Source organism: Rhodamnia argentea, chromosome 10 (genome assembly GCF_020921035.1).
Source record: "Rhodamnia argentea isolate NSW1041297 chromosome 10, ASM2092103v1, whole genome shotgun sequence".
Classification (NCBI taxonomy): domain Eukaryota; kingdom Viridiplantae; phylum Streptophyta; class Magnoliopsida; order Myrtales; family Myrtaceae; genus Rhodamnia; species Rhodamnia argentea.
Window position 1 is genome coordinate 10,193,380 of NC_063159.1, and position 22,965 is coordinate 10,216,344.

The 22,965-nt window shown below is 41.6% G+C and overlaps 4 protein-coding genes across 9 annotated transcripts; all 4 read right to left on the bottom strand.

Moving 5' to 3' along the window:
• Window positions 1–26: 26 nt before the first annotated feature.
• Window positions 27–2,219, bottom strand: LOC115742757 (NADH dehydrogenase [ubiquinone] iron-sulfur protein 6, mitochondrial). Its single transcript, XM_030677241.2, has 3 exons — window positions 1,972–2,219; window positions 415–499; window positions 27–320 (listed from the first exon to the last, which is right to left on the bottom strand). Exons 1-3 carry the CDS (start codon window positions 2,110–2,112, stop codon window positions 211–213), a joined length of 336 nt encoding a protein of 111 aa, XP_030533101.1. The 5' UTR covers window positions 2,113–2,219; the 3' UTR covers window positions 27–210.
• A 385-nt stretch (window positions 2,220–2,604) lies between these two features.
• Window positions 2,605–7,938, bottom strand: LOC115742742 (pentatricopeptide repeat-containing protein At5g27270). 5 transcript variants are annotated; one of them, XM_030677206.2, is made up of 8 exons: window positions 7,362–7,938; window positions 5,693–7,100; window positions 5,034–5,342; window positions 4,661–4,765; window positions 4,497–4,584; window positions 4,241–4,362; window positions 3,850–3,914; window positions 2,605–3,545 (listed from the first exon to the last, which is right to left on the bottom strand). In XM_030677206.2, exons 1-8 carry the CDS (start codon window positions 7,884–7,886, stop codon window positions 3,000–3,002), a joined length of 3,168 nt encoding a protein of 1,055 aa, XP_030533066.1. In that variant the 5' UTR covers window positions 7,887–7,938; the 3' UTR covers window positions 2,605–2,999. The 5 variants fall into 5 exon arrangements, with proteins under 5 accessions (XP_030533066.1, XP_030533068.1, XP_030533069.1 ...); XM_030677208.2 differs by having other exon boundaries at window positions 5,693–7,116; window positions 7,362–7,503; XM_030677209.2 differs by having other exon boundaries at window positions 5,693–7,122; window positions 7,362–7,503.
• A 1,216-nt stretch (window positions 7,939–9,154) lies between these two features.
• Window positions 9,155–15,276, bottom strand: LOC115742744 (D-xylose-proton symporter-like 2). 2 transcript variants are annotated; one of them, XM_030677213.2, is made up of 16 exons: window positions 15,076–15,276; window positions 14,940–14,957; window positions 14,857–14,901; window positions 14,365–14,465; window positions 14,197–14,275; window positions 13,955–14,014; window positions 13,736–13,802; window positions 13,518–13,642; window positions 12,655–12,756; window positions 12,157–12,525; window positions 12,027–12,074; window positions 11,533–11,595; window positions 11,289–11,369; window positions 10,962–11,060; window positions 10,318–10,455; window positions 9,155–9,559 (listed from the first exon to the last, which is right to left on the bottom strand). In XM_030677213.2, the coding sequence occupies exons 3-16, from the start codon at window positions 14,899–14,901 to the stop codon at window positions 9,428–9,430; spliced, it is 1,509 nt and encodes a 502-aa protein (XP_030533073.1). In that variant the 5' UTR covers window positions 14,940–14,957; window positions 15,076–15,276; the 3' UTR covers window positions 9,155–9,427. The 2 variants fall into 2 exon arrangements, with proteins under 2 accessions (XP_030533073.1, XP_030533072.1); XM_030677212.2 differs by having other exon boundaries at window positions 15,033–15,276.
• Window positions 15,277–16,811: 1,535 nt separating this feature from the next.
• LOC115742752 (ER lumen protein-retaining receptor B-like) lies at window positions 16,812–21,675 on the bottom strand. The gene is made up of 6 exons (XM_030677234.2): window positions 21,439–21,675; window positions 20,655–20,920; window positions 20,095–20,210; window positions 17,340–17,413; window positions 17,190–17,253; window positions 16,812–17,098 (listed from the first exon to the last, which is right to left on the bottom strand). Exons 1-6 carry the CDS (start codon window positions 21,527–21,529, stop codon window positions 17,062–17,064), a joined length of 648 nt encoding a protein of 215 aa, XP_030533094.1. The 5' UTR covers window positions 21,530–21,675; the 3' UTR covers window positions 16,812–17,061.
• Window positions 21,676–22,965: the final 1,290 nt, after the last annotated feature.

A 22,965-nucleotide genomic window follows, 5' to 3' on the forward strand; every position in this document is an offset into this window, starting at 1 on the left:
AAGATTACTGATACTTAATAAGCAAATAACGAGACAATCCCGTTCACAGATGCATATTAAAAGATTTGGTCCCTGGGATTTAACCCTTATTGTCAATACAAATGCACTAGTTCGCTCCGCAGAAGGCAATGTCACACCATCCAATGACACCATATATCCATACAGAGATATTGTTTTGGCTGTAAAAAAAACTAAGGAAAGAAAGGGTTGCTAATGATGATGCTCCTGAATGTAGCGCAGCCCGCAATACTTGCAGATAGCAGGCTCATCCAAGTCAAGGCAGATAAACTCAATCGGGTGCCCCAGCGCAGGATTGTTGTCTGTAATGGAGAACAAACAAATGATGGATTTAGATGAATTGACTTCACATCATGCGACTCAGAACAAATAAATAAGGCACCGTCCATGACTAACCTCCTTCACAAGCAACTATCCTGCCTTCGACTTTAATGGGAGGAACCTCATTGATCAACTCCATTGGAGATTTCTTGCTAGTATCCTACGAAAAAGAAAAAATTTAAAATGACCAGGAAGGTCCAAACACAACAATGCGCGCATTGAAGCTGCAGCGAGAAACATGGGTGGGAGAAAATGCTAGACCCTACACGTGTTTAAACACATGTACAAAAAGAGCCAAATGATCACATGAATACGGGATGTACACAAGGACGTTGCAGACAGGGGAGCTCAAACAGAGGTAGGTAACCTCTCTCTAGTTCCATTTAACTACATCTAACACCAGATTGCTCCACCCATCCAATATGTCAGTCACGCCTCATTTGCCTTCATAACAAGGTTATGGTCAAAGAAGACCTATTAGGAATGATGAGGAATCCTATCTTCTCGTATTCACCCACAAATATCAGAACCAAAGAAAGGAGGGACTCTGATCTAACAAACCACAACATTTATTACTAGAAAGGAGTTGAACACAAATCTCCTGAACCTTCCGGTCCGTAAAATTCCTTCCAAATTATTTGGTTTTTGAAGAAACTAACAGTATATTTAGGTTAAAGATTCCCAGGTCAAAGCTAAACACACTTCATCGAAGACAGAAAGACGTAACCAAGCCAGCTCCAGCGAGGGAGAGGTTAGCACATTCCTGGAAAGCAAAATTCGAAAAGAAAAGAAAAGAAAAGAAAAGAAAGGGAACATTAAGTTGGCTGCACTTTCTCAGACCGATCTTTAGGTTCAAAACCTGCAAAATCGCCATCTCTAATGCATCTGGGAAGAATTTCAAAAATCTAGTCTCTGATCTACATAGTAGCTAACAAGCTTCCCTTTTCTCTATTTCTTCAGTTTCTGAAGTCTTGATATGTTATGAAGAAGAAGCCCCTTATAATAAGAGCCGAAGGAGTGACCGCTTAGGATGACGCTCATTATGTATCATGTGAAGAACCAGAAAGTGGAGCCAAGGCATGATGAGGAAATCCTCCGATCGAGCCTCGGTAATATTACTAAGGCCGGGAGAAAACTTTTGCCCCATGTCATTCCAATGGAAAATACCCCCAACCAACCGACTCTTCCAAAGATCGAAGACTAAAAGACTAAACAAAAATGATAAGCTCGTATTGGATTAAGACCACCCAGGGTTCCTATTGGAAGTATGCCAAGCTAAAACTTCATCGGTTTTGTGAAAGCCACACAAGGCATCCGAATGCTAAAGACCGATTGGTGCTATACTCGTCCTCGGCATACTTTTCTTTCTTTTTTTTTTGGCTGTATACACAACCAAAATCTCGAACAAATCCGAAGTACCATAACCCACCCTTCGTTCGCCAAATAAACCCTAATTCTTGCAAGAGAAAGGAAGCTATGTGGGTCGCAACATCACAAACATAGTGGCAGTTCATACAAACTAATGAAGCAGGAGCAGAGAGAAGCTGAAAAGCAAAGAATCGAAGGAGTTAATACAGAGAAACGACCAACGGAAAGATGAGTATGAGGAGGAGGAAGAAGAAGAAGAAGAACCTGCATCCATTTGGCAGTGTGTTCGCTGATGAGAGGGAATTTGGAAGAGGGTTGGGCAACTACGCTACTGAAGCTTCTACCAACAACGGTATGGGCCAATTTTGACGATCTGATCACCGCCCTACACAGATTGGACGCCATTGATTGATTCGATTCCTTTCAAGAACGCCGATGAGAGGAACAAGGAATGCCCCAGAAGAACAAGGCGACGCCCGAGAGAGAGAGAGAGAGAGAGATCCGGAGAGAGCGAGCAAATTACAGAAAAACATTCAAGAAAAAAGGAAAAAGGGGGCATCTGTTTGGGTTTTGGAGAATGCACAGATGGGCCGTTGAGACGATACGGCCCAACAACTCATTATACCTTCAGAGCCCAACAACTCATCCCACCTTCGTGTGGTACTGGAACAATTTCTTCTTGGAGTTCATTACTGATTTGGAATTGGAATTGGAAGGATCAACACTTTCGCGAAGCATTGTTTTACTGGCAGCCACAATACATGGCTTAATCACCAATAGGGTAGTTTTTTTGTGTGTGTGTTTGGGGGGGGGGAGGGGTGGGTGGTGGGGAGATAGAGAGGGAGGGAGGGAGAGAGAGAGTATAGAGCAGTAATGCCGGTTGGTCAAAAGTGATGGATTGTCGTGTGTTTCTTCTCGACATTGAATGGAATTTACATGGAGGGAGGGAGGAATGAAGAGAGAGGAACATCTCCTCGAGAAAAAGAAGGGGAGAAACATGACAGCCCAACTCATCATATATCGAGATTCATAAGGTGCCCAGTCCACTTCGGATCACCTCTTCTCCATTTAACTAGATAGGATAAAACAAGACGGGACGGGAATTGTAATGGTTCTTGAGCACTTGTTGCTCATCCTCCTCCTCAAGATTCCAGCTCACGTGTTTGGTAGTCAACATATCATCCATAATCCCGATCGCGGTGGATGGCTGCCATCATTAGGCATGTCGGAAAATACTTAGTTCTCTCCCTCCCCCTCTCCATAATAGAATCTGCGTCCTCTCTCAATACTTTTTAACTGTGACCCCACTTTAAAGACCAGAATGTGATCCCCATGTTCTTCATTGTCTTCAATGTAGCTTCCGCTTTTTCCGTCATTCCTGCAGACCGATAACAATGAACAGCTGCACTCCACATAAACCTGTCCGCTTCAACATGCTCCCGTATCTTTTCAAAAAGAGTGATTGCTTTCTCGACACATCCACAGTCCAAATAACCCCTTAACATGGTGCGGTGACATGCGAGATCGGGGCTTAAGCCAGTATTCTCCAGCATTTCTTCGTACACTCTTTCCGCTTCTCTAATCATACCTGCCTTTGCCAATGCAGACACCAATTGGTTGTAATGAGCGCAAGAGGGGGAAATTCCTTCTCTCTGCATAGACTTTAGGGTTTCCTCTGCTTCGATGAACTTCGCACTCCCTGCATAGGCTCGAATAAGGGACAGGTACGTGAAAGAATCAGGTAGAACACAATCCCTCTGCATGGCCTGGAAGTGTTCCTCTGCTTCTTCATACCATCCAGCAGATGCACATGAGTTTATCAAGGCATTGTAGGTAACCTGCACAAGGTAATGACGTGCCTGAGACACTTGGTAGGAAACAAAGTACTACTCTACACAGTAATGAAGACAAGCTGCTCCATATAATTTGGGCTGGCTTATATATGTTCAGCACATAATCATCTTACTCAGTTCAAAGAAAGAAAATGGAGTGATCAGGATGGATATTTCAATGCATTAGGAGCCAGGGATTCGACAAGAAGTCCTCTCATGATTTAATATGGAGATATTCCCCCGAAACAACCTACTTTGATGTCTACAAAGTGTTAAAATCTACTCTAATAAGAATGAATAGCATGCCCACCTTTCCCGGTTTAATACCTTCATCCTTCATTTTGGCAAATAGAAGGGAAGCTTCTTGTCTTCCACCTGGAACATAAGATGATACAGTGAACTTGAAGAACTTAATTTTCTTTCCATTTTTCAACAAAGAAGACAACAAGTGGGCCAAGAAAATTAATTGTTTAGCCACAATATGTGGAGAACTAGATAGAAACATATGCTTCACTGGTTAATTCATTTCGCAAAGCCATTGGATTTGTATGTAATGAAAACATATTTTCGAGCAGCCAACATGCTCTTAGCATTTCGACAAATTCATGATTCCAATGTCATTGTGCGGCTTAACGGCAACACACCCTTTTTGAAACTATTCAAGTACCAGTGGTCCAAAAAACATGGCCCCGCATCCATACCAGCCTTGCAGTAAAAGCCAATCAGATTCATATATGCCTTCTCATCCAGAGGCAAAGACAAGCCGCGTGCTGTGCCAAACATCTCTGCAGCTTTATTCAACTTGCCACCTCGTCCGTAAACACTGCAACATTCATAACTGTGATAAACCACAACAGAACTCTCCAACAGCCTTAATGTAGCATTTCTTGAACAGTTTTTCTTTTTTTGGTCAGACATTTCTTGAACAGTTAATTAGCAGAAGAATCAAAGCCTTACCTGATCATGGTGTTAAAGGTTCGAATTGATGGAGCAACCCCGAGAGAAAGCATTTGCTCATATATGCTTTCTGCAAAGTTAAGTTTTCCTGCCAAAAAAAGGCTCAGTTAATACCTAATAGTTTAACTGTGAGCCTTCTATGTGTACATCTCAGAAGACAGTACCAGCTTCCAGCATCGCCTTGATAAATGTATTGAACAACACAGTATCAAGTTCTGGACTCTCCTGCAAATTCTTCCGAACTATATCCTCTGCTTCTTGGTGCTTTCCTGGAAATAACTTTCATACTCATCAATGGTGGAGCAAACAGCACACAAAAAGAAAATCACTAAGCACAAACAACCTAATTTCTCATTATACTTTAATTCAAGCCCTACAAGCAATTTCCATTTTTCATATTAGAATCCATATAGCTTAGATAAGTCAGGACTTATGCCAGTTGATTCCTAATTATTAATCCATATAGAATCCATATTCTACCCTTAGATGACCATTAAGAATGGTGACATGGTAAGACAACTTCGCTGAAAAACATACCAACATTAGTCAAAGCATTCACAATGATGCTGATTGTAACAGGACCAAGATCATGGCCTTTCTCAGTTGCTTTTCTGTATAGCAAATATGCATCCTCTGGTCTACCAGATTTGGCATATGCATCAATCATACACTTAAATACTAGTTTCCCAGACAAAGGAGAATCCGCTTTCAAAAATATAGCTTCAGCCTTGTCCAGCTTTTCTCCTTTTGCGTACCAGCTAATCATTGAAGCAACTGCTTCATCCTCTGCTCTACAACCCAGCCTTATCAAGTGACTGTTTAAAGCTTCTGCTTTAGAAATGTCACCTGAAATGGAAATCAAGAAAAGCAAACTCAGTTTAAGTAATCAACCACAAACCAAAACAGTCTAACCTCAAAAATCACAGGGTGAAGAAGAATACTCTCCATCAAACAACAAATCGCTATTCTCAGGTTGGAGGCACCACATGTGTACCATCTTATTATATGCAAGGTTTTCCATACATTTAATTGCCTTGATATGTAAGAACGCAACACCAGCGAAGATGCTAAATGATAGCCAGGCTAAGCAACAATGACTTGCTACTCAAACTAACCAAACTGTATTAATATCAGCACGTGTAAGCTATCTAGCTAGCTTCAAGGATGAAGAATAATGCATTGATGTAATGACTTGCCTTCTCTTACAAAGTTTCCAATGAGTTTACTGGCTATTGACAGTCCATCAGCAGTTTCAAGCAACAGCTTCAAGATGTACTCCGTGTTCCTCAAACTACCATCAGCTAAGTACAGAGTAAGCATCAGCCCTAGAGCCATCGAGTCAAAAAGATCAGGAATCACAGTACTTTTCGCATGTTTCTCCTGTCCTTTATATAGTCCATGAATGATCCGGTAAAATGTTTGCACAAATTTGTTATCTGCAAAAGATCCAACTCCACCTATTTCTTGAGCAAACTGCTCAGCCTCGCTTATCATTCCATTTTTGCAATAGAATCTAATAATGGTCTTGAAAAGTTCCTCGTCAAATTTGACTAGGTCTTCTCTTATCTGGAAGGTGAACTCCTTGGCCTTTTCTGTCTGGTCCAAATTTATATACAAATTGAGCATGTCGTTAAAAGAACCTGCATCGGGTAATCCAGTTTTCGATAAAGCTAGAAAGGCACCTTCGGCAGAATCTAAATTTCGTCTTTTGACATAACATTGCAACAACACAATGTAAGCATATCTGGAGAACCAAATCTCCTTAGACTTCATCAGTTCAATGACATTCAGAGCTTTCTCAGCATTTCCCGAACTAAGATGGACCTGCGCCATAGCTAAATACGTTTTTTCATCCGTAAGTAGGCCCAGATGCTCAATTTCTTTAAAAGTATTCTCAGCATCCTCATAGAGTCCAAGTTTTCCATATATTCTAATGAGCAACCCATAGATCACTTCATCAGGACCAACTTTATGCCTTCCCATTTCCGAGAACAGTGCAAGTGCCCTGGAGTAGTCTCCTTTTCTATAACATAGAGTGAGAAGTGAAGCACGAGTATAATTACTCGGGATAATTTTCAGAAATCTCATGTCTTCATAAAGATTGATTGCTTCATCCCAACTGCCATTTTTGGCACAAAGGTTTATGAGCAGGCTATAGGTAACTTCCTCAGGGAGAAAACCAGCATTCTTCATCTCATAAAAAGTTTGCAAAGCTTCATCACCGCAACCTTCTTTGATGAGAGAACTGATTACGACTGTATAAGTGAAGCCGTTTGGAGCCACCCTTTTATCCACCATTTTCCTCCACAAGTCTACGACATTTTGGTGGAGTGACTTCTTCTGCAGGGAGGACAGCATAAAGTTGAAAACTGCAACAGAAGGCATGACTCCCCTCTCCTCCACAGCAGAATAAAATGACAGCATAGCCTTGTGGCGTCCCCATCGTGCATAAGTACATAGCAAAGTGCCGCAAGCAACTTCGTCAGGTTCACAACCTGCTTCAAGCATCTCCAGGAAGGTCTGCTCGGCGAGTTTGATTTTCCCGACTTGTCCATACATGCGCAAAACGATCGTGTAGACGATCACGCTGGGACGGTAACTGAACTGCTCAAGCACAAGTCTATCACTAGACGGCATTAATATCCCACAGTTTGATGTGATAGCATGAAATTAATGAAATTGAAGCATCGAAAGAATGACAATATCAGGGAACCAAACAAAAAGTTCACTTTGGCGTGGAAATGACTACAGTGTGTTGGGAAAGGGTGCATGAGACGATACTCACTGAAAGAACACTCGAACAACTAAAACGCGCATCCGAAGTGACAACATGTAATGAGCAAGAGAAGACAGGACAAGACCCACCTGAAGCTTCATCCAAGCAAAGAAGTCCCTGACCTGTCTCCAACCCTTCTGCTCCTTCAAGACCACGCACATCTCCCTAAAAGTCAGCTTGCTCACGAACCCGCTCATCACCATCCTCATGTCGTACTCGCCTTCTCGCTTCTCCGCCAAGGCCCTGACCGTCTTGATAGCGGCGACGACGTGCTTGCCGTAGAGGTGCCCATCCCGGTCATCCTGCAAGTACCGGACCATCTGCTCAGGGGTACGCTTGATCCATTTAGTCGTCTGGACGCGCGACCCCTGGTTCCGGCGCAAGGCGCTGAGGTAACGAGCCTTGGCTTTGATGATGCGACGGGCGTTGTCGTCGGAGAGGGGGTTCTTGGGGTTCTTGGATCTGGGTTTGGGTTTGTTGAGGCCGTCGCTGAGGGACCAGGGGTCTGGGCTGACAGAGGAGCGAAGGGGGCTTGGTTTAGAGGACTTGGGGGTCGCCGGAAGCAGAGGAAGGAGGCAATTGCCGGAGAAGAAGCTCGACCTCGCCCACTCCATTCATCCACTTCTCCTTCGCTTCCCGCTGGTGGCTTCAGGCGCCTTTCTTTAAGATTTTGGTAATAATACTTTCCGTCAATACTCAAATCTACATTATTAAGAAAATTAATAGGTCTAAAACTACTTAACCGCGGCGGATATACAAAAGTTACACTTTTCTGCTATTAGTGAAATGTGAGTAAGTCCTCCGACCAAAAAAAAAAAAAATGCGAGTAAGTCCTAGAAAGCACCGACATTATCTAGGACCTTCGCGTTGTTGACGCGTGTCGAACACACGCTCCGCCACGCGACAAGTGACATCCGACAAGTGATTAGTGTTTCGAAAAAATAATAAATGATATTAACAAATGATGGATTAATATTTCTAGTATAAATTTATTCTAATCTCTTTTCTTATTATTTATTTATGTGTAAATTTGAATCAAATTAATTTATCAAATATATATATACTTAATATACGTGCAAAATTCTTTTTTTTTTTTTGAGCTGGCATGTTGTGTCATTATTGCGTGTCGGTACAACTTAGAGTAAGTCTTAAAAACCAAAAAGAAAAAACACTCTTTTCACGCGGCATGCCTTGTCCATAGAAATGGACTTTTCATAAATGAAGAAAAGAATTGACAGGCTCATGCATAGTTACCCAAGTTTCATTGAAGTTGGGACTCTTTTGGGCAATTTTCTAGCTCGATCATGGAAAGAGAGAAGAAACGAAGACAGATGAATGCATAGTTAAATCAACAATGCGGTCGGCCCTAGGATTCCAAAAGAGCATGTCTGGGTGCTAAACCCAAGGAATGGATATGTTGTTTAACCGAAAGCAGCATGGGTAACCTAACCCTTTCAAGCGAGAATAATGGCTACATTTCCTAGCCAGACGACAGGGCTTAAGCAGATGTGGCAGTTCAGTCTTAGCAACAAAAAACAAAGGGTTTCGCTCGTTATAGGACTTGACCAAATATCTCACGACATGAGCTGACGACAGCAATGCAGTATGAGCAAAACGCATATAAACTTTCGTGAGAAATAACTGAAGCCGTGTCATCTGCTGTCATAGAGGTGAAGCTCTGTTCTTGCGCCACAAGCAACGGGTTTTGAGTTTAAATTACTGGACTCACATTACACTTTATACTGCTGCATGTAGGCAGCTATTGTGAGCGAAAGATTAGGAATGTGCAGTATGGACTAACGTAAATTAATCTCCAAAGACCAGAAAGCCGGAATGTAAAATATCCTGCTGCACACAGCGCAGCGCAGCACGCGGAGCGCGCGAAGAACTTGGCGTTATCACCTAATCAATTATACAATGACCCCAAGAGTTTTAGTACATCTACTTTTGATATGGAAACTGTGCCTAACACCGGCTTAATAGCAAGTGTGACTGCATCCTGAAAAAGTGCAGATGGACGTTTTAACGTTCAAAAGAAGAAAAGAAACTTCCCCAAAATATACAACCAATTTCGGGTCACACTCCAACGCTCCTTCCCTGCATAAACAATATCTGGTAGGAACACTTAGATATAGATAGATCTCCCAGAAAGATTCTATAAGCATTTTGCCTCGATTTCCTCAAGAGTGAGCCCCTTGGTCTCCGGCACGATGAAGAATATGAACAGTAGGGCCACCAGAGTTATCACTCCAAATCCATAGAACAAGATTCCAGATCCCAGCAATTCCTGCAATACAAGTCACAACTCAATACCAGCAACAATCTCTACATAACTTTATACGGCAGAGAAAGGAAGCAGTAGAGAGCCTTTGTAACCATAGGAAGTTAAGAGCACAAAATGTTAAAACAATCCAAATATCATTTACGAATTTAGCCCTCATATCAGTTTGCATCTTCACCTTCTCAAACCTACACTTGGCTCCTTATGTTTTTGGACTAAATTTCAAGCTACATCTCCCACTATCTACTTACTAAATTGCCCAAGCTTGGAACAGAGCTTGCTTGCTTGCTCTAGCCCACGAGCTCTGTTCAAAGCTCCGGCTAGCATGGGAGAGTGATGGAGGTCGGACAGCAGGGCTTTGGAGGTCGGCATCGGGTGGTGGCATGCAGGTGGTGGCTGTTGGGTGTTTGGGTTGATGAGAGGTTGGAGGCTAGTGTTTTTCCTTGGCCTTTCTTCTTTGAGAGGGGTAAATTGGTCTTCTGAGCTTATAGATTTTATGTGAGATGCAAAATGCAGATTATGAAACATGACGATGCAAATCGATATGGGCACTAAACTTGGAGGTGGTACTTGACATTTTCCCAAAACAAAATTATACCTGAAAAGCACTAATCAGAAACATAACAGAACAGAGGAGTCGTCAATAGCTCCCAAATTTTTAGAATCATGTCCAGGAAGTCAGTTCCATCGCATGTGCCAAAAGTGGTATAAACCTAGACAGACAAGTGATGCACACGGAAAGCAGAAGCTGGAAGCTTACTTACCACTAAAGGAGAAAATGCAAAAGTCACCAATGCATTTGCACCAAAATTCACGAGCACGGCAATGCTGAGTCCTCGCCCTCTTAGGCGCAAAGGGAAAATCTCCGAAATCAACAGCCAACCTATAGGTCCAAAAGATAACTGCAAAACCAATTTGATCCTTTTCTCAGTTTACAGGGAATATGTAAGAACATGAAAACTAACCAAGAGGTCATGCTCAAACTAAACTCTCCAAGACATGGGAAAAGAGTTAGGATATCCCGTGTACTCTGCAAACAGGTTGGCAAAATCACTAAAATACTAACAAAATTAAAATAAAAAAAAAAGTTAGAATAGTATGAACAACTTAAACCAAGGGCACAACATCTCCGCTCATTGCCTCCCATGGAGAGAAGTAATGAGGACCGTCTTACTTATTTTCACAAGGAGTCATCTAGAATTTGAGCAGCATGGATCTTGTTCAGAAACCACAGAACGAAACAAACGGCCATCACAATATATTAACTCCATTTTGCATGGAGATTGTAGGAGAGACAAATTGGACAGTCAAGAAGTGGGCTTCTTGTAACATGATATCACATGCTTCAACCATTATTACTCGATGGGGAAAATACATCACATGAAAAGGAAAAGTCTCGTGGGGATACCTGATAACAACCAACATATAAGAGCAAACCGACAACAGCAGCGGCCGGTACATCATCCAGGAAAAGGTAGTATGATCCAAGAAGGAATAAAGAGACAAACTGTTGCAGAAACCAATTAAGTAGAAAAATGCCATGTATGGTTGTATGTAAACACAAAGCTGAGCATGAGTTAAGCAGGCTGGAAGAAGAAAATTCAAATGCAACCTAATTTAAAATAGAACTCAGCCTGAAGAAGAAAGCTATACAAAATTTTTGAAAGTCAACTATTCTCCTATGGTCGCATATCACCAGAATGCCATGCCCACTGGAGGAAGAATAGTGTCTTACCATCCCTGAAACGCCCCCAAGCAGTAAGGGTCTCCTTCCGACTCTATCAACAACAAGAACAGCTACACCCGTCATTATGAGCTACAATCACGAAACACCATACCAACAGTTAAACACAAGAGAGACATGTGGTGGTCCTTCACTTGAAAGGACTTCTATTTCATCAAACTAGAGTCCTGAGGGCATGCTACTTATGCCAAACTATTGCTTACTGCATTCACCTTAAGGGGGGAAAGGAAAATACCTTCAAGAGTCCTAAAAGAATGGACACCCGTGTTGCATCAGATGCAGCAGAGAACCCTGCACTCTATTACACCATATTAAGTCAAGTTACGAAGCTAGTACATTTTTCTTCAAGAACAAATTAAATGTGAAACATAAGTCAACAAGCAGGTTCCACTATATTCAATGACAAGGGCCTGTTTTGAGACAGTTCTATTTTCTGCAAAGTACTCTTCTGGTCCCACAGTTGTGGCTTTTGAATGTCCTTTCCTTGTACTTCAGGCATGGCCAAGACCAAATATATGATAAAATTCACTCTGGAATTAAGTAATTACTCCAGAATTTTTTTATTACAGTGATATTGAACTTTTCCACTTTGAAGCCAGAAAATGGGCCAAAGCAGCTCTAATGTTCATCTTCCCAACTTAATTTGACTTTACTTTAGTAAATTAAGATTTATGGAATCGGAAATACTTCAAACCCACAGGACTGGCAGCATATTAGAGGAAAACATACCTGAAGGATCGACGCTGCATAATAAAGCACACTAGGTTGCCCTGTAATCTGAACCAAAAGATGACAAGTTTGAGCTGCAATATTATGTATATGCTCATATTGCATTATGAAGGCCAAAATAATATGGCACCTGCTGGAACAAGACAACTCCAGCACCAATGGTAAGAGCTTTCAAGCATTTCCCCCGGAACATTTCACTGAACGTAACTTGTTTTTCTTCTCCAACGTACGCAAGCTCTTCCATGACCTCATTAACTTGCTCTGGGGCAGAATCACCAATAACTGGGCCCCTAAGCCGGCGCAAACAATTTATGGCATTTTCTTTCAGTTCCTGCATGTTGCCTTTGCCCTGTATGGCGCGCAATAGTAGCCATCTAGGTGATGATGGCAGCCACCACATTCCTATTCCCATTATAACTGCCAAAGGAGTGCTAGCTCCATACATGTAACGCCACCCGGCAACAATATCAACTAAGAGGGAACCGATCCCATATCCTGCCTGCACAAAATTTAGACATTTGACTATAGTTGTACAGGACAATAGCCAACTAATAAAAGAAGAAAGTCTTGATTCTGCCATTAACCGCAAATCCAAGTCAGAGTAGTCAAGAAATTTTCGAGGACTTACAACCATCCCAAGAACAATAAAGAACTCCTTGAGAGATATAAGCCGACCACGTATCGGAGTTGGAGCTGTCTCAGCAATGTACATAGGAGCAGCGTGCATAGCCTGAAAGCAAAAGGTTGAAAGTTTAAGTATGTACAGAGTATATCTTCTAGATGTTTACCACTAGGCATCAATAGCTGTTTCAGCATCCATAGAACAGAGCCTGGCAATTGCCGAATAAGCAAAATAATTGAGCGACTAGAATAGACAAAAGTCATAAGAGAAAACCCTAGGATATATCGAAACCAAGAGTAACATAATATTTGCTATCTTCCTCCTTTTTTTTGGGGGGTGTAGGGGCAATTGGGCAGTGATGATTCTGGGGTTATCTCCCCCATCCCTACCCTCATGCCACCCTCCATTTTCTGTGTTTGTTACCCCAGGATGCAACTAAAACAATAGGTAACTGCTAATTTCTTTTGGCGGAATATGCTAACAAATTAGGAAGAGCATAGGTAAGATTACTTTTTTGCTTTGTAGAATAATGATATTTTTTCCTATTACTAAGGAGTGTATTAGCGATGAGGATCATGTTGATGCTTCTTCTGGCTATTTGGGCTGCCTAATTAACAGGCAGGGTAGGGATCTTTAAGTATGTCTCTTTCATGTGCATCCAGATTACCTAAGCCCAATGACTGACTTGCCACCAGTTTTTGGCCCCGGCTTCCCACTTAGGGTTGGTTAAAACAGGTCCTCAATGGGTGAGTCATTTTGACAGGAAAAATATCAAAGAATTCGTAATTGGAACCAAGACAGAGAACATGTTTACAAAAGTCAAAGCAGACAGCACCCGTGTCTAACCATACGCAGCAAAAATTTGTTACCAGTCCAATTCCTATACCGAACACAAAGCGCCCAACCACCATAACAGCGAAATCCGGCGCTAATGCTGTTACAAGAGCTCCAACGAGATACAGGACTGAAGCCAGAATAAGTTCCCTTCTTCTCCCTGGAATACAAATGCACCATCCAAACTTCATGCCCAAGAACAAACAAGAAAAGCTTAAATTCGGAGTGAAATGTACATGGGAAATGACATTACCTAGAAAGTCGGCGATATTGAAGGCCACAACAGAGCCAATCAAAGCCCCATATAGAGAGCCACTAGTCTGCAAAGGAATATTCATGAGGCACAGTTTACAAATTAACAAACAATCTCTGCGGTTGAGAAATGAAAAGTTAAAGTACAGAGAAGCAGCAAAAAATGAATTTCATGCCAATTGGTGCAAATTTGAACCGTGAAAGTTGGCTAGAAACTTACAATGAGACCAATCTGTACAGAAGACAAGTCATACCATGTTATCCCACTCAATGTGGCTGACTGCAACACAGAAAACCGATGTCAATATAAAATGGGAAAGAAACATTAGAATTAAATCAACATCACTGAGTGGTGCAGCCCTGATGTTTGCTTTTGCCAATAAACACCTTACTGAAAAATATGGGTGCTAACAAAAGAAAACGCAACATCTCTGCAATCGCCGTGTGAGGATGAGATGATACCTCGACAGAAATGGTCGCACAAGAAGTGGCACCGATATCATAACCATACAGCAGTCCTCCAAGAGCAGGGAATAGAAATCTACAAGTAACCAGTCGCAACATTGTCAATGCAGCTTTTACAGGATAGAATAATGATGGAACAATCAATTAAAGATGGCGAGCACTCACGGGAGAACTGCAGCAGCAACAGAGTAGTTTTCTGGAATCCCGTGAGTGCCATTGATCAGAGGCTCCTGAGCTTCACCAATCTCGCCCGACGACTTCCCCTCCTAACATACAGAGGATCCACCACAATCAGCAACTGATATAAGATCAACCAAGTAGTTAGCCGCCAACTAATCAAGGGCAAGCAAACCAAGGTTGGTGACGAAGTAGAAGCATCCCGAAATTCCCGTTCGGCAAGAAATGAACCTCAAAAGGCAATTTCATTTGACTGGGTCTAAGCTAAGGAAGCTCAAAAAGAAAGAAGATAGAGAAAGTGAAATGGCTCGCACCCCCCACGACAAGGGGAGAAAGAAGAAGACGAGAAAGCTGAAAGTATGCCCAAAAACGAAAACAAGCGACAGGAGGCGTATCCACATCAACAGCGAAATGGGAAACCAGAGAAGTGAGGTGAGCAGCCACAAAAAGAAGAAGGTAAGTGGGAGATAAAGGAAGGACCTTTCCGAGAGAGGATAGAGTGGGCCGCTCAGGATCAGACTCCATGTTTGCAACTAGTCAGAAGCAGAGGAAAGGAAATCTACCGCCAGACCTCGGGGATGTTGGGATAAAAAACGGAGTATTAGAGAGAGAGAGAGAGAGAGAGAGAGAGAGAGTTAAATGAAGAAATGGAGGAGGAGGAGATGTCGGTCGGCGTGTTGGGATTCGAATTCAATCTCCCCTGGAATGGACGTTAGACGAGCTGACCGGTAAAGCCGAAGTTCCTCCCTCCTACCCCCCTCCTCTTCTTCTTCGTTGACAAACACAGGGTTCGGAGGGACTCGAATTCCACACGACGCGTGTAATCTACGTTTTGTACTGGGACCGACTGTTAATCCTGGATTAGGGAGAGATGAAGTTAAGATAGATTGTCCGGGCACACGTTCATGGTTTCATGTCCGCGGGATTTGTCGAGTCGATGATGTTCAAGACTCGATCTTTATAACAAAACAAGAAAAGGGTAGAGGATTTTGGGAGAACGTGGGGGTTGTCCAGAAATGCAAACTTACTTGGTCGCTCTTCCCATCACTAGATTCGCTTGGTAACCGTAAGCCTTGGTGTCCAATCCATTCCCTCCCCCCCCCCACTTTTGCCACGCCAACCCTTAAAAGGCAACGGTCCACATGTCCCTCCTCGTCCTCACATCATTCATCACATCTGATGTGTACAAATACAAACCAGCGATCTCCATCTGAATTGAGTACGTTCGATGAGTACAAAGCACCCACCAGCGTGCTCCATCTTCAACCCTCCCGAATGATGTGGACTGGGATACATGCGACTGTTGCTGTGCTGTCCACAACCGCAACATCATCGTACCATACGGTCTTCTTCCCTCTTCTGCACCCTTCCTTCTTCACTTCAGACCGTTGGATGGGCCTGGGCCCACCCATTTCCAGAATCCAAATCCTCCGAGGTCTCGAGAGTCCCTCAAACGAACTGAGCAACATTGTGCGCTTCTATTACGGGTTATGTACGGATTTAGTCCTTTAAATTTCAATGCTTGTGTGAACTTCAACATTCTGTGTTCTTTACTGTGAAGTGGTCCTTTAACTTCTATGTTATTCAGACATAGCCCTCTTAACTTTTGAATTTGTGCAATTTGGTACTCTGAATTTTTATTTTAAATGCTTCGGTCAACAAGGCTAACTAAAACCGTCAAATTAATGAACGGCGTGGCATTACTTATGTGACGGAATATAACACGCAATGCTAATTTTTAACGCCGAATGAGCAAAACACACACGGGGAAAAAGGAAAAACAGAAAGCCTAATTTGATAGTACTTCTTAGACTGGGTAAACAGAGTCTTTGATTGCATGGATCAAGAAAGTTGGAGGATTCGAGTGCGTGAAACAAAAACTAAGAGGATCAAATTGCACAAATTCATAAATTTAGGACTCGATTGCATAAAATGAAAATAATCAAATTTCACAAATTCTTAAACTTGGAAGACTCAGTCTATACTTAACTCTTTCTTTTTCTTTGTTTTGTTGCTTTTGGCCAGGCACAGGCAGTTTTCATATTTCATGTTTTTTTTATTTTCATAATAATCCCATTCCTTTCTTTAACATCTTCAGATTAGAGATCAATCCTGAGACTTTCAAGGCAAAGCCGTGTATAAACTGGAAATGCCTACTGAATACTGTGACTTTGTATTCCACCTTAATCAACAAAGCCCCTTCTTTAAGCAATTTCTAATTTAGCATTATGATGCTCTCTCTGAGCTATGATCAACTGTCCAGAAAAGCTGCCAACGTGATTTTTGCCTCTTCTTCTTCTAATGTCTTCCGGTAAACTAAAACGGTCCAGGGTCAGTATAATCAGAAGGATTTGCAAACTGGAATGATATCAAAGAGCAATTCGCCAGGTAAAATCAGTCGGTAACAGAAGCCTCCTCAATGTATAGCTGGGAGGGACACTAAGGACGAAACTTCACTTAATTTAAGAGAGAAGATTTCTACATAGTTAGTCCTACAACTCCATAACTATGACTAAAGACTAGGAAAACACATCATCAAGGTGAAGACAGCTTATCATCCATTGGAGCGATAACATAGAGCTGCTTGTAAGAGAGAAGGTTTTGTGTCCTGCCCAGCTTAAAATGCCTTGCCTCCATGATTAGTATTGGCTTCCTCTGTCCCCTTTGATCCAAGGAAGGTGAGCTTCATGAGGGAAGCTTCAACTTCTCATGATTTTTCCAACTGAACACCAAGCAGAAAAATAATTTAGATTAGTGATCCATGGAAAGCTGACTGAATCGGCTTCTACAAGCAAGTCCAAAGAGCATGTTACCTTTTAATGTAAAAGTAAAAGAAATCTGCATAAAGGGCTGTCTGGACAAGCCCCGATACCCAAGCTGTGTTTACAGTAAGAAGCAAACCCCTGTTAGCTTTCAAACAAATCAAGTGGACTGATACTCAACAGAAAAGCAGAAGAACATACGAATCCAGCGTATTTTGTGCGTCTCCGTGAAGAACCGATATACCCAGTTAACAAGATACAAGGCTCGATAGGCACTGCAATTGAACAAAACAGAAAAGTTTGTAAATGCCTTTATAAACCCAGAGCTCAAAAATTCAATCTCATGACTAGCCAGAGCAGACATTATGCCTTGGAAAAAACCGAACGGAAAATTTTACACACTCCTAGCACAGGAAAAACAATAAAAGAGTTTGAAGAAAGGACTCCAATCTCCCATTGAAACAATTATTTCCGTCCGTGCCAGGAGAATATTCTAGTGAACACCAGAAAGAGGGTATGGTGGCAGTCATCTTGCAAAAGCAGCCAACAAGCCATTGCTCTGAGTCATTTCGATATGGACAAGACGAGCGCTTAGACAATGTGCCTCAGTCTCACCACCACGTGACAAACTGGACCAAAACCACCCGGACAAGTGCCAACTTTGCTGCTAATTTCAAGAGAATATGCACTTAAACAGGACAATTCAAATCGGCATTGAATGCCACCGACTCACGTAAAAGGAAGCATTATTTTCTTTTAAGGAAGGAGGCTACAACTCTATGCAGAAGTGGTCATTTACATTACAAAAAAATTTCGTCTTGACAAGTCTCTTAATGGTAAATCTTTTAAGCGGTTCTTGGAACTTGGCGCACCGTCAAAAATGTAACTTCAGTGCCCAAGCATCAGCTCAACAGGTTAATCGAGAGTGTGCCAGACAGTCAAAGCAAGATTTGTTGAAAAGGTGCACCTTTGTCATCCCCAACTGGCTTCGAAGAAATATATCCATCCGAAAAGTCCTAATAGTAATTGTAGAACTGGGTAATAATACCAGAGATTTGAAACATATCATTCAGCTGATACTAAAAAGGCAAAAATGGCGGTCGTACTTAAATGAATGGCTACAGCAGAAATATCTTCCCTGGTTCAATCAAATTTCCTACGTAATTCTCGGTTTTTGGGGTTCAACTTGTATTTATGGTGATCTGATATTTTACAGTATGTGATAAAGACAATATATTACGTCAGATTTAGTATATATATCTCTGTTGGATAAGGGATCTTAATAAGAGTATATGGACTCCAGGATTTGGGTTAACTCGAGGGGAGTAATCAAGCCTTGCAATGTAGGATACCTCCCTATGTAGGCAGATTCCCCACATATATCTCGTACTTTTTGTAATTGTTTGCCTTTCTTGTTAAGTCGGATCCTAAATTCTCTCTTTTATGCTTCCACTGCCTCACCACTAATGTTCACAAGCAACATAACAGTAACGTCAGGGGAAGGCCCATAAAAACAAAGTTGTATTTCTGCAATAATAGTTGCCTTACTAAAAGATGCATTAGATTCCACACCAGAAGGGGGTAGAATGATGATATACAAATACAGCTCTCATACATCACTAAATGCCAAATTTTGACTCGTTTTGGATTTGGAGGTCAGCGATAACACGGTTCATAAGTGATGGGATAATCGAACGTGGGCTCCCAACAAACACTCACAACTCAACTTTACTTGCGAAGGCGGAGGAGACCGAAGATGGCTTTTCAATATTCTATATTCACAATCGACTCACCCATGCTGAAATAGTTACAAGACACACCTATTTATAGGTTTGAAACATGACTCTTAATATACTCTAGTTACATGAACAGACGCATGTACATACATAGCATTTACTACACATCAGAATAAGAACAGACTCTTAAAAGACTCAACTAATAACAACTCTCGAAAAACAAGTCTTGGTTCGTGCATGCATCTTGGAAGTCCACCATTCACTGACAACCGACACCACATTCACTGAATCAACATTAAGTTGATACGTTGGAAGTCGATCAATAGTCTAGCATTCATGAATTTGGTTTAATTTCCAACAATAAGAAGCTCTATATTATCTGCTCCACAGCTTGGTAGCATTGTAGCATATGATTTCACAGAATCAAATGAGCATACAGACCGAATAAATAGCTAATGTTGTTAGGTGGAGATTAGCCATCTTCATTACTCCAATCATCAAGTAGTTCCCTCTTACCATTGATTGAAAGAAAGAGATTTGCCTGATTATCAACTAACCAGGCCAACATTTCTATTCCGTCAAACCAAAACAGGTCTTAGCTTGAACAATTTTACAACATTTGTACTTCATACAGCATTTCCAAGTCAAGACTCAAAAGACTGTATATAAAGATTACATATGCTCAACCAATTTCACTGTGGTCTTACGAGGTCCGACCATCTGTTTCCAAGAAGAGTCCTCAATTCAACTACCAATAAAAAAGAGGAAAAGTCAAAGGATGGAAGCTACTAATTTCCTTTCAGCATCGCCATACTTTTCATAGAACCTAGAGACGAATCAAAGATGAAACTGCCGTCTTTAGATTCAAAAGTTTTACACCTAAGGAGAAGGCTTTACAGCACTGACATTGCTTTGGGGTTTAAAATTTTCCACAGCCTTCATAGAACATGCAAACTAGTCCCGCCTTTATATGAAGATGAGTAAACCCCATACAAATCAACAGGTGGAATGCGTAGTAAAATTGCAAGCACTATGGCGGCAGAGAAAGACGATTTCCTTGGCTAATAAAATGTAAGCAAATCAGGAAACACGGTCGTGGATGCAAATAGTTATAGCTTCCCAAACAAAGAAAAGTAGCTACCTTCTCAGTTACAAAGCCCAGGGATTATAACTTTACTGGAAAGGAAAAGAATTTATGGGAAAAAATAAATTGGACATACCCAAGAAGAAAGACATAGCTTCCTGTTAAGTTGTCGATGTTGCTTGACCTCTGCAGTAACACCAGTTGCGGCAAGATTGCCACTGCTTCAAGATATATTGAATATGTCCAGAGAATCTGTAGGGAAAGGTGAGGTTCCCATCATACAGAGCCCAAGATTATTTCATAAGAGGAAGGCAACGCCACAACACTGGTTTATTGTCCAGAAACATGACATTAGTGTGAAATGCCGACGTCACCCCAACCCAATTTGAACCAAATGGCAACATGTGCAATAGAGTTCACACTGTTCGGCAGTTAGCTTGCAGGGTGTGACTTCATTCTACGAGCAGTTTTGCCATGCGAATGATGCAAGTTGCGGGCATGAGATGTGTCCATTCAAATCGTCGATTTTATAATAGCAATTGGTTCTGGGAGTTGGGGCTTGGGAATTCAAAGAATACTGAATGGAAAGCAATCTATTTATAGCCTGCCTTATATGGTAACAGCAACCATCATATATGAAGGAAAGCTAGCAATACAAAAGAAATACGTAACGCAAGATGTGTTGGAATCTCGTACCTCAGTCACGGTGAAAGCAAGGGGAATCAAGATTGCCAAAATGAAGCACACGAGAACCAGAACATAATGTTTGAATGTGTCTTCTTCCCGGGAATAAGTCTGCTTCACTACTTTATGGTACCTCATGTACCAGACTATGGCAACTGAAGTCCCGATAAAGAAGAGCTTCATTGCTGTGTTGTAGAAAGAGACGTACCTCGTGAACAAATCGAGGTAGCGTGCCAAGAAGACGATGACATACAGTTCTTGAGTCTTGAGTGAAATACCTGTGCCAAAAAGTGAAGTTGTGAAGTTTACACAACAAATGGTACTGGAAATACATAGCTATCATTCAATGGAAACGGATGAATGGCCGGTTTCCTGACTGACGGAGGGACGATCTTCCTTGACAGGGGGATAAAAATGCACATGAAGAAGGCTACAGTACAAGCAGCCAATCAAAAGCTTAGTCAACTTTTTCTTAGCGAAGGTAATGAAAATCCCAGGACGCAAACTAGCAGCACCCATAGAAAGGCCCCCCACCCCAAACACCAGACCAAAAAAATGAAAAAACAAGCAGCACCCTCTTAAAATTAATCGAGGGAGAATGCGGAGATGGGTTTCGAAAACATCACCCCGAGAAATAGAAGGAACTCAGCTTGATGGGGAGAGGGGAAGAAGAAACTGATGGTTTGTGTTAGACTGTTCGAGAAGGCGAAGCAACGGAAGGCGCTATGCTTCTATTCCAGCTCGAACGAGAGGAAGAAACAGACTAATGGTGCGGAGGGAGAGAAGAAACATATACCGGCACAGGACTTGGTGGTGCGAATCTTGAGAAGAAGCACCACTATGCTGAGGAGGTGGGTCATGTCTCCTGCTAACCTGAATACGTTCATGATTGCTTGATTGAGTTCTCTCTCTCTCTCTCTCTCTTTCTCTCTCTCTCGATCGCGCTTGTTCTGAGTCTGAATAGGATAATGAGATGAGTTTGACGGGAGTGAGTTTTTAATGGCTACCGAATTCCTCCTCCTCCACCGACCGCGCGACCGGGTCTCTGGCCGGAACAATTGCCCCCTTCTTTCCTTTCTCCTCTCTCAAAAGTCAAAACAGAGCGTTCGCGTTCAGAACAAATTCTTCCAAGCATATTAGGATCTAACTTTTCCGGTTCCAATTATGTAAACAGAAGAATGGAAATGTAAAAGACGCTTATTTAAATCTATTATTTGATTAAAAAAGTTATCTAGAGTATACAAATCCCACTTTCAGATCTACTAATCACTTTGAATTTACTATAGCTATTTAAAAGATGCTGCAATCGAAAGTTTAGTGTAATTATTTCTTGAGAGCCAATATGAGCTAATACAATGATAAAGGTACCACCACGACGAGAAATTGATCGAGCACTCGAATCGAAATCGCAGCATCCTCTTCTTTTCTCCAGTTTGGTGTAGCTTAGGCCGTAAATTTGCTCCTACTCCTTTGGAAAATGCCCTCGCAATCCTCGGTGGAAAAATCTCGCATTGTTTCCTTGAGATCCCCAGTGGCTTTAAAGTCAAGTTTACCAGCAAAGTACTCTCCAGAATGGTCGAACGCCCTACGTTAGCATAGACCAAAACCGCTGTCATTTCCGCATTTCAATCTTTTTGACCAGAAAGAGCAGGGAGATCAGGCAAAAAGACCAAGGCATCGAGCATGCTTTTCAAATGAGCTCTTTCGGAATTGTATTCGTAGGCTCCCTAACTCTGCTAAGATAAAAAAGCTACGGTCGTTGAAGTCCAGGCGTGCGAAATTCATTTATCTAGATGCAATTTGTGGATTCTAAACTAGTAATATCTTGGTAATGGTTTAACTATGATAATTACTTCCACATATCTTTTTTATTGAGAAATTTAAAAAAGTGATTCAAGCTTACGTTTGAATAGGCTTGGATCGGATTAGATTATTTCGATTTTGGCAAATTTTTTTTTAATCGACGAACCTCACCCCTATTAATTAAGCCTTTATTGTATGAATTTTAAGGGACGTAGAATTCGATTGTATTTTCCTAAAATATTAGGGATGCAATTACCATCCTCACAAAAATTGCCCTAATCGTCATAGACAATTAAATAACGATGTGATATAGGAAAATAAAAGGTTTTTAAAAATATTACGTGTCTCTATCGCAAAGTATTTTCTTATTAAGCCAATGATTCGCTTGCAAATTTAACAGAAACTATAGTAATTATTTCAATATGGTTACTAGTTACTTCATATCGGGAAGCAAGGTAATAAATATCCCTAATTATATGGATCTTACCCTGTTCATTGTTCAATGCCTTCTTAAGACAAG

Excerpts from the sequence above, each read along its gene's own strand:
- LOC115742757 (XM_030677241.2), bottom strand. The coding sequence starts at position 2,112 with ATGGCGTCCAATCTGTGTAGGGCGGTGATCAGATCGTCAAAATTGGCC. Across the intron at positions 500-1,971 it reads ACACTGCCAAATGGATGCAG|GATACTAGCAAGAAATCTCC; the intron begins GTTCTTCTTCTT and ends TCTTTTTCGTAG. Across the intron at positions 321-414 it reads GATAGTTGCTTGTGAAGGAG|ACAACAATCCTGCGCTGGGG; the intron begins GTTAGTCATGGA and ends TCTCCATTACAG.
- LOC115742742 (XM_030677206.2), bottom strand. The coding sequence starts at position 7,886 with ATGGAGTGGGCGAGGTCGAGCTTCTTCTCCGGCAATTGCCTCCTTCCT. Across the intron at positions 7,101-7,361 it reads TTGCTTGGATGAAGCTTCAG|TTCAGTTACCGTCCCAGCGT; the intron begins GTGGGTCTTGTC and ends GTGCTTGAGCAG. Across the intron at positions 3,546-3,849 it reads AAGGTATTAAACCGGGAAAG|GTTACCTACAATGCCTTGAT; the intron begins GTGGGCATGCTA and ends TACCTTGTGCAG.
- LOC115742744 (XM_030677213.2), bottom strand. The coding sequence starts at position 14,901 with ATGGAGTCTGATCCTGAGCGGCCCACTCTATCCTCTCTCGGAAAG. Across the intron at positions 12,757-13,517 it reads TCGGTATAGGAATTGGACTG|GCTATGCACGCTGCTCCTAT; the intron begins GTAACAAATTTT and ends TTTTGCTTTCAG. Across the intron at positions 10,456-10,961 it reads TATATGTTGGTTGTTATCAG|TTATCTTTTGGACCTATAGG; the intron begins GTATCCCCACGA and ends TTGGTTTTGCAG.
- LOC115742752 (XM_030677234.2), bottom strand. The coding sequence starts at position 21,529 with ATGAACGTATTCAGGTTAGCAGGAGACATGACCCACCTCCTCAGCATA. Across the intron at positions 20,211-20,654 it reads TTGCTTTCACCGTGACTGAG|ATTCTCTGGACATATTCAAT; the intron begins GTACGAGATTCC and ends CTTTCCCTACAG. Across the intron at positions 17,254-17,339 it reads GCACAAAATACGCTGGATTC|CTTGGGTATCGGGGCTTGTC; the intron begins GTATGTTCTTCT and ends CTGTAAACACAG.